Source organism: Helianthus annuus, chromosome 15, assembly GCF_002127325.2.
Source record: "Helianthus annuus cultivar XRQ/B chromosome 15, HanXRQr2.0-SUNRISE, whole genome shotgun sequence".
Taxonomy (NCBI): Eukaryota; Viridiplantae; Streptophyta; class Magnoliopsida; order Asterales; family Asteraceae; genus Helianthus; species Helianthus annuus.
This window is the reverse complement of record NC_035447.2, coordinates 62,634,945-62,647,056: the sequence shown is the minus strand read 5'-3', so window position 1 is coordinate 62,647,056 and position 12,112 is coordinate 62,634,945. Positions and strand designations below refer to the sequence as shown.

The 12,112-nt window shown below is 35.9% G+C and overlaps 1 protein-coding gene across 1 annotated transcript in view; it reads right to left on the bottom strand.

Moving 5' to 3' along the window:
• Nucleotides 1–448: 448 nt before the first annotated feature.
• LOC110942772 overlaps nt 449–12,112 on the bottom strand; it is a 76,407-nt gene continuing 64,743 nt past the window's right edge. The window contains exons 13-15 of the mRNA XM_035984344.1: nt 2,340–2,779; nt 1,803–1,952; nt 449–917 (exon numbers count right to left, since the gene is read on the bottom strand). Of these exons, the coding sequence (XP_035840237.1) occupies nt 449–917; nt 1,803–1,952; nt 2,340–2,779 (1,059 nt within the window). The remainder of the gene's footprint in view (nt 918–1,802; nt 1,953–2,339; nt 2,780–12,112) is intronic.

The following is a 12,112-nucleotide window of genomic DNA, read 5'->3' as shown; positions in this document are numbered from 1 at the left end:
ATATCTCAGTGGTTCCATGCATTAAACCTCCATACTGATCAGGCATGGAAGCAATCTATGGAACATATTAAGATACACCAATCCTCATATGGCACTTTCATCATATAGTCTGGTATTCGCAATTGATAAAAATCAAAGAGATATCAAACTAACATATACCGACGTACTCCATTTGGAGAGAGAGTACTCTTAGAATTTTATGACTGAAGATTTCTGACAGGTACAAAAGAAATGGTTCCAATGATTTTCGTCTGTAAGTTTTACCTTACACTTAATCTTTGAGATTCTTATGGAAGATTTTAAAAGTTTGCTATACTTACAATTTATGAAGGATTTATTGGTATCCGAATCAAAACAGAACTCTTAGCATTTATACTACTGATAAATGATAAGGAATGACCTGGTGTCATTATTGATATGAACTACCTCTGGCATCCACCAGGAGAGTTTAAACGCTTTCATTCTTAGGCTTTCTATCCTTAGCCGTACCTCCCTTGACAGATTTAGGGCATGTAGTCTTGATGTGGCCTTTCTCGTTACAGCCGAAGCAGACTGCATCCTTTATGTCCTTGCAATCCAACGTTTTATGCTCACTTGATTTGCAGATCCCACAAGCCCTAGGCTGCGATTGGGATTTTGATTCGAACATGCACTTCCCTAGATGGCACTTCTTATAGGTCTTGCATACAGGTTTCTTGTTGGACTTTTGTTTGTCCTCCTTAAGCTCAAGCTTACCCTTTTTCTTAGAAGTATGGGAGTTATCTTTCTCCCTTTTCCTTTTTAGTTCATTATTCGCATCCGAGGCATAAACAAGATCCTTCTCGTGAGTAAGGAAGTGTGGTTTTAATTGGGATTTGGAGCAAGTAGCATTGGGTTCTTTGAACTTTTTCACGACCTTTCTCACAGCCTTTCCAACGCTGCGTCAATCATAGCTTGGAGAACATCTTTGTTAATTCTGAGGTTCACAATTGTAGCATCATTAGCATGTGTCGCATCATCAATGATGCGATCTACGGTTGTCTTATCCGAGTTTGTCATACTCGAGACTTGGTCCCTAACACCAAATGAAACAATTACTTAGTTGCACTACAACAGCTATTCATCATCCTGATCACCTAACGTAAACCATGGTATCATACAGGCTAATATAGTACCAACATTCCTAATGAATATCAATTATATTTAGCCTAGGCCATAAAAAGACCATCAATGGCATTTAAGGTTTGGACCTAGTCCATCACCTTTTTGACAGAGGATCAAAATGTCACATCTGTCTTGATCATATTGATGATTTTGGATAGCTTGAAAGCTTGCCATAAGGATTTGGAAAAGAGTGATTCCTAATGGATATAAAGCATCCATCTAAAATTGTTGAAGTAGTCTCTAAAGTATCATCGGCCAGTTCTACCTCGCGTTATATGTCTAGAGTCCTAACAGGCGGATACAACAGTTTACAACATTTATTGTCCACAATAGACTTATCTGCGCCAGAATCAAACAAATTCCCGCATAAACATCATTGATAAGGAAAGGTACCTGTTATGATGTTATCTTTCTGTACTGCCTCCTGGGTGTTCATCTGGAAGACTCACGCATTTGTTTTCTTGGCCTCTTCAGGCTTTTTCTGATTCTTAGGGCAGTTAGTCTTGATATGCCCCTTCTCGTTGCAACCATAACAGGTTGCATCTTTCAACTTCTTGCAATCCAAGGTTTTATGTTCCTTAGACTTGCAGATCCCACAAGGTAGAGGTTGAGATTCAAATCTGCATTTCCCGAGGTGGTATTTCCTACAGGTTTTGCACGTGGTCTTTTCACCCGACTGTTGGTTGTCCTTCTTAAACTCGGAACTCTTCTTATGATCCGAGTTCCCCTTTTTCTTCTTATCAGAGCGATGAGAATTCTCATCCTCCCTCTTACGCTTTCCATCATCAGAAGCTTTGGCAACCTTGTTTCTGACCACATCAAGTGTGAGAGATAGTGACAGATCTGTCGCTGACCTGAACGTGGTATGTCTCGATGCTTTCACACTTGCCTTGATTTCTGGGGCTAGACCCCCAATAAAACGAGCTATACGCTTCGGTTCCGGTGTGATCAAGTAAGGAACCAATCGAGACATGGTATTGAAACTTGTAAGATATGTCTGACAATCTAAGTTCTTCATGACCAATATCAAGAAATCAGTCTCAATTTTCTCAAATTCATGTTGAGGACAAAAATTTTCTTTGATAAGAGCAACAAACTGATCCCAAGTCAAGTTGTACAACGGGATCTTCCCTGTAGCTTGGATTAGTGACCTCCACCAAGCTAGAGCTTTTCCTTTAAAAGATTGTGAAACAAACTTCACAATGTCTTGCTCTACCCATCCACTAATATCAACAACGGTGTCCATCTCATCGAGCCACGTCATGCAATTGATGGCTCCCTTTTCTCCTATGAAATCTCTGGGCTTGCAGGAGACAAAATATTTATATGAACAGGTTTTAACACGTGGCTCTTGATTAAGCATAACCTGTTTATACGGAACACTCCTCTGATTTGATGAGTGATGAGAATCGTCCTTATGAGATACATGCGTTTGGGAAGGTGGATTTGTATGAGGTACAGACTGGGTCTTGGTGCGTGTACCACTTGATTCATTATACTGTCTGTCCAGAGCTCGAGTAACGGCATTATCTATTAATGCCTGCAGTTCTGCACCAGCTATATTAACTCTGGTAATATCATTATTCTCCCTTAGGTGGTTGTTAACCTCATCTGATCCAGCCATGTAGCTTGATTGCTTTATAAATATTGATAATGATTTATTCAGAAGTCTATTATGGAATTGTCATTTATGGCAATTCATTAACCATGGAAATTTTAAGCCATATTGGTTAATTTAATTTATTTAAATTTTTATTATATTTTATCCCAGTTATAAACTATTAAGGATATTGAAATGGCACAAAAGGCCTTATCACGAGGACAGTTTTGAATTTATAAGCCATGACCTTATAGGATCGAGGCATTAAGGTTTGAACACAGTTCATTACCTTTCTTGATAGAGAGTTAAAGGCTACAACTGTCTTTTGTCTTTTAGGACAATAGATATAGCCCGTAGGCATTTCATCACTAAGGGATGTTTATGATATGATCATCTTATCTGATGAATTGAGCCATGATTTCTAAATCACTAGGCTAGATAAGAAATTGGAAGAATCCAATATAAGGATGACTTGTGTGATTTTATCGAATCACATTTGCCAGAAGTGCTAACATGTTTTCAGATGTTAACATGGGTTTAAATCTTAAAAAGGTTTTACCATCTAGGCCATGTCTAAATGACATATAGGCTAGGTTATACCTTCAAGATTTTCTTTCAATATTCAATGGCAGATCAATTGCAAAAAGGAATGATATTTTGATTTATTTTATATGTTATATTCATACATATAAGGACAAACGAAACTTTAAATTCAAACATTCCATTAAATGGAAAAAAATACATAGATGCCCTAAACGGGAATTTTAAACAAGAATTTGTCCACATAGGGACTAAAAGATAAATATGTCCTTATAAGGACTATTAAAGAAATGAAATGCAACAAAAAAAAAAGAGTTTCTTCTTCACTTTATTTCTAGAAATTTTCTCCTTGGTTCTCTGTGTGCGGTACAAATACTGAAGGTTTTTGTGGGTAGTCCAAATCTTCTATATTAGGAATGTTTGCAAAAGTGGAATCCAAGGATTATATGGTTAATGAATAATACGGACCACGAATAAGGTCAGGACAGGTATAATTCCAAGTTTGGGATTCCAAGACTTGGAGGTAAGAAATATGGGTCCTTTGGGTCCATAGGTATTATCTTTGGAGCGGGAGCTTCAGGGACAGCTGGTATGAACTCCTCCGATGTTGGCTTCTCATTTGAAGTTTCAAAAGTCTTGGGTACAGAATTTGAAATATGGTTAATGGTTTCAACTGGTTAGACTTTTGGGTATGGGTCAAAAAGGTCCTTTCTCCATGCTGGTCATACGCTTATTCGAGCTGTAGTACGAAGCTTAACATTCTAAGACTTCAGGTTTGGAGAGTTTCCACCAATGGCAGCTTTGCTCGGCGATACGATCCTGAGATGCATAAATATCGAAAACAATGTATACATATAACAGGGATGAGATCATTCCTAGTTCATGTCTAGACTCGGAAGTCAAGGAATGTGCTACTATGTCATTGAGATTAAACACAAAAAAAAGGCTAGTGTTTAATTCACTCAATGTTGGCTCTGATACCAACCTGTTACACCCTGATATTTCCACGTATTACCGGTGGGCCCGGTGGGGAGTATCGTGACGTAGTTGATATCATCAAAGTTAAATTATCACAGTTCAATGCACAGCGGAAGTCTAAAGTAATAATAATACAAACCGATTCGAAAGTATAATAAAGTATTACACAACGGTTGTATATAGATCCACAGGCGGATCTTTAAAACAGAAAAATAAACACTGTTTAACAGACTTTAGACGTTTAGAACTTGCAAGATTCCTTATTAACGCCCTGAGCTCCCAACAATTACGTACAGTACCTGTCACTTAATCTTTTTGGAAAATACATTAGTTTACACTGGTAAATACAATTAACTGACTCTTTTGAAAACATTTATGAAAATTGATTTAAATGCACAAGCCACAAATATCCTTTTATAACTTGGGATAATTATATTAAAATAATCTTGTATACAGATTTATATGTTCGTTATACATTCAGTGCCCGATATAGAAACCGAGTCAAGATTAACAGACACACCACAAGTATAGGCCCACAAGAGAGTGAGATACTGTTTTTCCTACGCAACTGTCAGGTGTATGCCTACACCCCGTGATTAAGACGTGGTCATTTCTTAATAAATGATGCCAAGGATATCCGGGACATGGTCATTAACCCCCAAAGGCTTTGTTTCAAATAAGACAGATTAAAACGGGTTACCTCAATAATTTAACCACTAATCGATTAAACATTCGATACCCGACCAAGCGGTATTATTATAATACTGTAACCCAAGCCCGTATAGGGAAAATAAGTTAAAAGTATTTACCTGAGCTAAAATGTAATTTTATTCTCAGTCGTATATTCAAATCAGCAAGCACAAGTACCTCTACTGGGGCTTCAAATCTGGAACGAAGGTTTTATTAACCTATTAGATTTTTGACGGGTCTTATTTAAGTTGTAACTTAGACCGGTTAGTTTTAAGGAAAGGTTTACGTTTCGAAACGCAAGATTAAGCGAAGACCGGATTAGAATGTGATTTAGACCCGACAAGTATGAAGACTTGTATAATATGGGTAAACTAAACACATTCTGGATTTTGAAGTAAAAATGATAAGGTTTGACCCGTTTCGGTTAATTTATGCAAACTAGTTACATAAACTGTACCGAACGGGAAAATGCATGACGGGTAACCAATGAATCATGATCAAGTTCCACAAGTTAATATGCTTTTAATATGTTGGGGTATCAGTAGGATACCTTCCATTATGCCCAAAATGAATTTAAAATCAATTTAAACCCCGTAGGGGTATTTTGGTCATTTTAAAGATTATAAAAGAGGTTAAATAACAATCTGAGGTTCTGGTCTAAAATGATCAGTAAGAATATTTATTTTTGCAAGTTATATCAGTAAGATATCATATATATGTGAAATTTATCTTTTATGACCAAACTATGCACCAAAAGGGCATTTTGGTCATTTCACATATGTTTTAAGGGACAAATTTGGAATTCTGAGTTTAAAAATTTTTCTTACTGTTTAAGTATAAAAATTGATTCATAACATCAGTAGGTAACAAGCCTTAGGTGCCAAATATGGTTTTAAACCATACTATGCGCCTAAATCGCATAAAAGGTCGGTATTTGACGATATTCGGGTTGGTTAAGGAAATTTGAGATTTTGATCAGCCTTTACTTGTTTAAAAGAACTTATTTAATATATAAAATCAGTAGAAAAAGGTTTGGTATGTAAAGGATGTGTAAAACTCATTTTATTAGCGAAAAGGGCATTATCGTCAATTACAAAGTCTATGCAAGAACTCTATGTTATGATCAGTTTAAAATTTAACAAAAATTTCTAAAAATCCCTAAATATTATCTTACATCAGTGGGTAGAAATTTTGGTGTCAAAATTTGGGTTTAAATAGGTTTTATGCCAAAAATGTTGTTTAATTAATAAAAGGCTTCAATTTACGATATTGAGCATAACTCCTAATTTAGACCTCAAACTGATGTCAAATTTTTAGGACATTTTATAAATCAGTAATAAAGGTTTCTGTCCTCTCACATTTTCAAAAATCTCGTTTTATATCAAAAGGGCATAATGGTCAACTTTTAAGTATTTAACGGAAATATGCAATGAACTAGGATTTCTATGGAACCATGTTGTATAACCTTGGAGGTTTATAGTAACATATAATGTGGTCCTAAAGGAATCCTAAGGCATAACTAAACTAAGTTAAATCGGGTCAGGACTGAAAGTCAAAGCAAAAGTCTACTTTTGCGACTTTCGGTTCCGAACCGAGCCTAAACTTAGAATTGTCGGGTTGAACATGCCTAGAAATGTTCAATTAATACTTACCAAGTTATTAAAGTGACAAAACTGATTTTATTGCCTTTACATTATTAGTTATGAATTTTATTTAAAAATCGACTTGTTTGACTTTTATTTTAATTACTTTGACCCGACAATTTACTAAGCAAACGTGGTAATTAGGAGGTGCCCTTTTGAGGGTTTAATACCTACCTTATTACAATCACGTAGCCATGTTCGTTGCGAACAATGGCTCGATCGTTTAAAAGTCAAAGCGTTTATCGCGAATGCTTGACTTTTCGGCTTTAAGAGCCAAACAATTTAACTAAGCACGAAAGGAACACTTACGAGTGGTCCTTAGGACTGAAGGAGGTTCCCAAGTTGATCCGGATCCTCTTAGAATGATAGCAAGAGCAGATTATGCAAGTTGAGAATGAAAAATCATGGGTTTATATAGATTTCGGACAACCGTTAGGATCGTTCCTCATTAAATGAGCTTGAATCTTGGCCGTACATGTAATACCCACTGATTTAGCAATCTATGGGTGCCTAAAAACCAGCTCCTAGTTTGATAAAACAATGTCCATAAACCCAGAACTAGGCTGCTGTTTCAAAAAAAATGGTTTTTCTGATCTAACAAGATCTCGCGCCCCGCGTAAGAGTCATGGCAATCTTACGTGGCCCGCCACCTATCCCCATATCAGCAAAAGTTTAATAATTTACAGAAACAGTCCCTGCACATGCTAAATGCCATTTTTGACACGTTTAAGGCCCGTTAACCTCATTTCAAGGCTCCAAAATAAATTTATAGTATAGGGAACATAAAACATGCTCAAAAACATGTCGGATGTCAGTTCGTTTGGTCGTACGATCACGTTATTCGGTTAATTACGACGAAACACGAACGAACGTGAAAAACGATCTAAATTACACGACGAATGGAATTTTATCATGCTAATCACTAAAATAAAATATTTTAATGATTACATAAATGTTTGGATGTCCAAATATGTTCAGAACGTAAGATATGCGCGAAAATGCAAACTTATGCACTTTTTGACGCTTTTAGTCCATGTTGATCAAATAAGTTTATTTTTTCGCACCAAACACCTCTAAGATTATTTCTAAGCTATGTAAAGGATATTTAGGGCATGTTTAACTTATGATCATATTCCGGAAGGTTCGATACCATACGAATCGGCAGACTTCTGCAGTTTGACGCAATAGTCCCTCTAATGCGTAAACTTGCGCATATCATCATTTAATAGCATCGAAGCCTTATCTAATCCATATTAGGAATTCTTGAGAGTATTATTAAGCATCACGATGCTTCGGGTTTGCAAAAAGGTCATTCAGAGGTATAATTAAACATATTGACGCTTTTAACCCTTTAAACTTGCAAAGTTGCGCGTAACGTAACTTAAAGGCATAAAAGCCTTAGACGGCCAATAATTGGCATTCCCAAGAGTATAATCAAATATCATGAAGCTCCCGGTTTGTTAAAAGGTCAATCAGATGTAAGAATTAACATGTTGACGCTTTTAACCCTTCATCGCGCAAACTTTCAATTAATTACGCAAACGACTACTCTTGATCAACAAGTGGCTTATATGTGAATAGGAACACCGTGTGACGTCATTCGAAGGCTTATACTAAGCACGTTGACACTTTTAGTCCTTTCACTTTAAAAGTTTTCGATTTTTCGAAAAAATTAGTCTCCTAAATTCAACGTTTGACTTTATTAGGGTTATTTACACGTGTCAATACATCATTGGACGTGATTTTACGAGGTTTTACAATAACCCCATTTTATTGAAATAAAACATCTTCTTTTATTTAGGTAACTTTTATAGCCACTTTTTCCAAGCCTTCAGTGCTGTCCAGCTGGCTTCTAATTGGATTTCATATTGTGTTACCTGAAAGGCGTTTAAAAATATTTTGTCAGTGGGAAATACTGGTGAGTTAATCCCAGTTTAATCAAGAAAAGTTTTATCATTTACAGTATTGAGAGCGATTACAATGTTTATGTCTACACAATTACTCATTCAATACTGTCAATCCTGACTGGTGGGTCATATTACACATTGGCTAACTCTTCGTCCAATGGTAACGTGTTCCACATTATACTCTTATACAATTACTAACTTAGGGTGCCATGCACACACATACCTTTTCAAACTGTTTCCAATATATGCCTGCCACCGTTTCGTATAATTAATGGCACCGACACAATGGTTTGTTTAATCAAACATGTCTCTTTAAAATAGGGTGCACCATTAAGACAATGGTTGTTTAATCAACGTGTCTGTTTAATCTAGGGCTGCACCGCTTCTTTCAACGAACGCGTCAGTTTTGTATTCACGTATATATTCGCTTTGGAATTACAATACACTCAATAGATAGTTTACATTTGAATCATTGTTTAATCATCAATGATCCTGTATCCTGGACCATCAGACTGGTATCAAAGCATCAAGAAAGAAAAACCGATCGATACCTCTGTGTTGTCGCTAACCCCCAAACACAATCGGCAAAACTGCAAATTGTATTCCGTTCCTGATCATGCTTGGTTTATTAAAAACCGAATATAACTCATTTAATATAACAAATCGTATACAATCTATTTATTGCATATTGGATTAGATTACATAATATTTATTATGTTGCTATACAAAAATTAACTTAAATATAGGAACGAACACGTCAAATTGCAAAGTGGCCCAAGCTTTTTCCGTTGTGAACCATATGCGAAGCAACGTAAGTCTTATAACCGGTGGAATTTTCCTTTTGTAATACTCCGACATTTCAATCGTATAAAAAGCAGTAATCAAATCCAAAGTATAAACGATCTGAGTCAGATCAAAAAGTCGCACAACATCATCTAAATCGAAAGAAAAAAAGACCGACTTGCTGTTGGCACGGGCTGCGTCGAAGCGGAGATGTTGAAGAGGGCGAAATTGGTGGAAGATCGGCACGGGATATTGCTATAGATGGGGCGTGAAGGGGAGTTTTTTCCTAAACTAGTGTTGGTGGAAAAAATATTTACCAAAATTGTGTTGTTAAAAAATTATTTACCAAAGTGGTGTTTTCTTGAAAATATTTATTTGTTTCTCACTCCTTGTCTCATTGGATGACTTCCAATTTATTAAATAACTATTAATTAGTGATTTATTCATGTTAGTGATTCTCTAACTTATATTTTTATCAATCTTAAATTAATAATTTAAGTAATACCATATGAAATCCATATTTAATAAATTAAAATTTGGTCAAAATTTATATTTCTTTTACTTCAATTTTTTTTACATAAATAACAAAATTAGTATTTTTTTTAATGGATAGACCAAAACAGCCTATGATGTTTATGTATATGCATACTCAAATTATTTTATATGAATCATTAATAAAAAAAAACTTACATTTAGCAAAATAAGAAAAAATAATAATTAGTATTTGAAGTATGTAATAGTGAATGCAAAACAAGCAGCTGCAATTTATATTTCATATAAAGTAATTCCTTTTCATTCCCAATAACCTTTACGGAGGAATGGGTGAAGGTGAAAAGGTGGTGAACCATAAGAGAGTTTTGAGTGGGAAAGATGGTTTTGTTTGGCAAAATAAAAACCAGGGGAAATATCTTTTATTGTTTAGTCTATTAGGTGATTAATTTTGATGTATTTTCAAAAATTAATACATTAATTTTAAAAAAGTTAACTTATATTTTTCTTGGATGTAAAATGTTAACATAATTTATAACTAGGAGGTAACACATATAAATATCTACATGGTTATAATATAACTTATAACCATACATTGTAATATTGTAATTCAAAAATTTACGTCATTTACTAGGATGTAAAACTGTAGTTAGAAGTAAATATTTTAGAGATTCTATATGGAAATAAGTTATCTCAGTTTTATAAAATTACTTTAAGTATTGTTTTCGTTCATTTATATGAAGTTTTAATTTTTAGGTGTAAACCATCAACTTTAATTTTATATATTCAATAATATATTCAAACTCAAGTGTTATAACACTTTGTATATAAAAAACCATTTGAATGCTGATATTTGATTATTATTGTGTGAGTTAAATTATTGGTAAGGGTTTTTAGTTATGTAAATCGCTTCAAAATTAATAAAGCTATTAAGCAACCTCTTCATCTTCAACGATATTCAAAAAATCGAAATTAGCAATCAAAGGTTATTTGATTGTGTATAACCAACGTTCCGCCGCAACGCGCGGGTTGGCGTCAACTCGTTTTGTATACAAAACCCCAACATACCGGCAGTAATTGAAGACTACAAAGACTCAATCACTGCTTAATCACATTGTAAAATATTTAAGGTTTTCTAAAAGCAGTTTACAAAAAGGAGATTACTTACATTGCTGTCTTATGTTTTCTGTAAGGGTTTCCTTGTGATTATCTATAATTTACACAAATGCACACGTGTTAGTATAATAACCCATTTTAACATTAGTAATACCCTCCCCGAGATGGCATTCCAACGACTACGTCGGGCAGAACCACGACAGCCGTTACGGAACCCTAGATCAATCGGACAGCGTATCTAATACGTATCCAGGGGTTATGATACTTACAAAGGAGAAGAACTTCGTTATTTAGGGGGATATTATACCCGAGTATAGTGCCTACTATATAGTAATTCGAGAGAGAAAGTGAGAATTGAGCGACGGAAACTGAAGGCCCGAGCTCCCATTATATAGGAACTTAAATCGGGTTTCTCGCGGCCCGAGTAAGGTGAGACCACGGGCTATGCGGCACGCGTAATAGACTGGGTAGGCCCTAGCCTGGCCCAGTCATCGCACTAGCTCTGCCACGATGATAACACGTGGCAGCACCGGGAGTCGCCTGATCTTGTAGCTGTTGCGGCCCGCGTAACAAGTAGCGCCCATAAAATTTTGTTTTTGTTAGTGCACTACATCTGTTGATTACGTCTAAGTGTCTAGGATCAGGTCTCATATCGTATTGTATAGCATAGGGCGCGAAATACGAGAAAACGGGAGTCTGCATAGGTTTTATAGGCTAGGATCGCTCATAGGGTCTTAGGGTGTCTGGACCGCTTATTTGTCAAGTGTGGACCGCTTTTGTGGACATACCTGGTCCGCTCTTATGGACATGTGTCACATAAGCGGACCCAAACCACTATATATAGGTGTTGTTAGGGCGATCCTCAGAACATGTATGTGAAATTCCACGCCGAAGCTTTGCCGGTGTGACGATCGAGCTGTAAAACGTTTGATATCAATAAATCAAGCTGTTAGAAAGGAGAACAAGCTACTTCTACTTGTATTTCTTATTATTCCGCATCTGAAACGCAAGAGATTACCTCTGAATGACTCGTTCGGGTCAGCAATACGATCCTACAAGTGGTATCAGAGCTTGGGAGGAGGTTTTCTGCAGATTGTAGCTGTTTATCATCATTTCTTCTTACTTCTACACCTTCTTTTTCTGATTCGGGAAGATTTCACGGTCGGAATTCGCTCAAATTTTCACAGCTTGTGCACAATAGTATCGAGACAAATCCTGGAAAG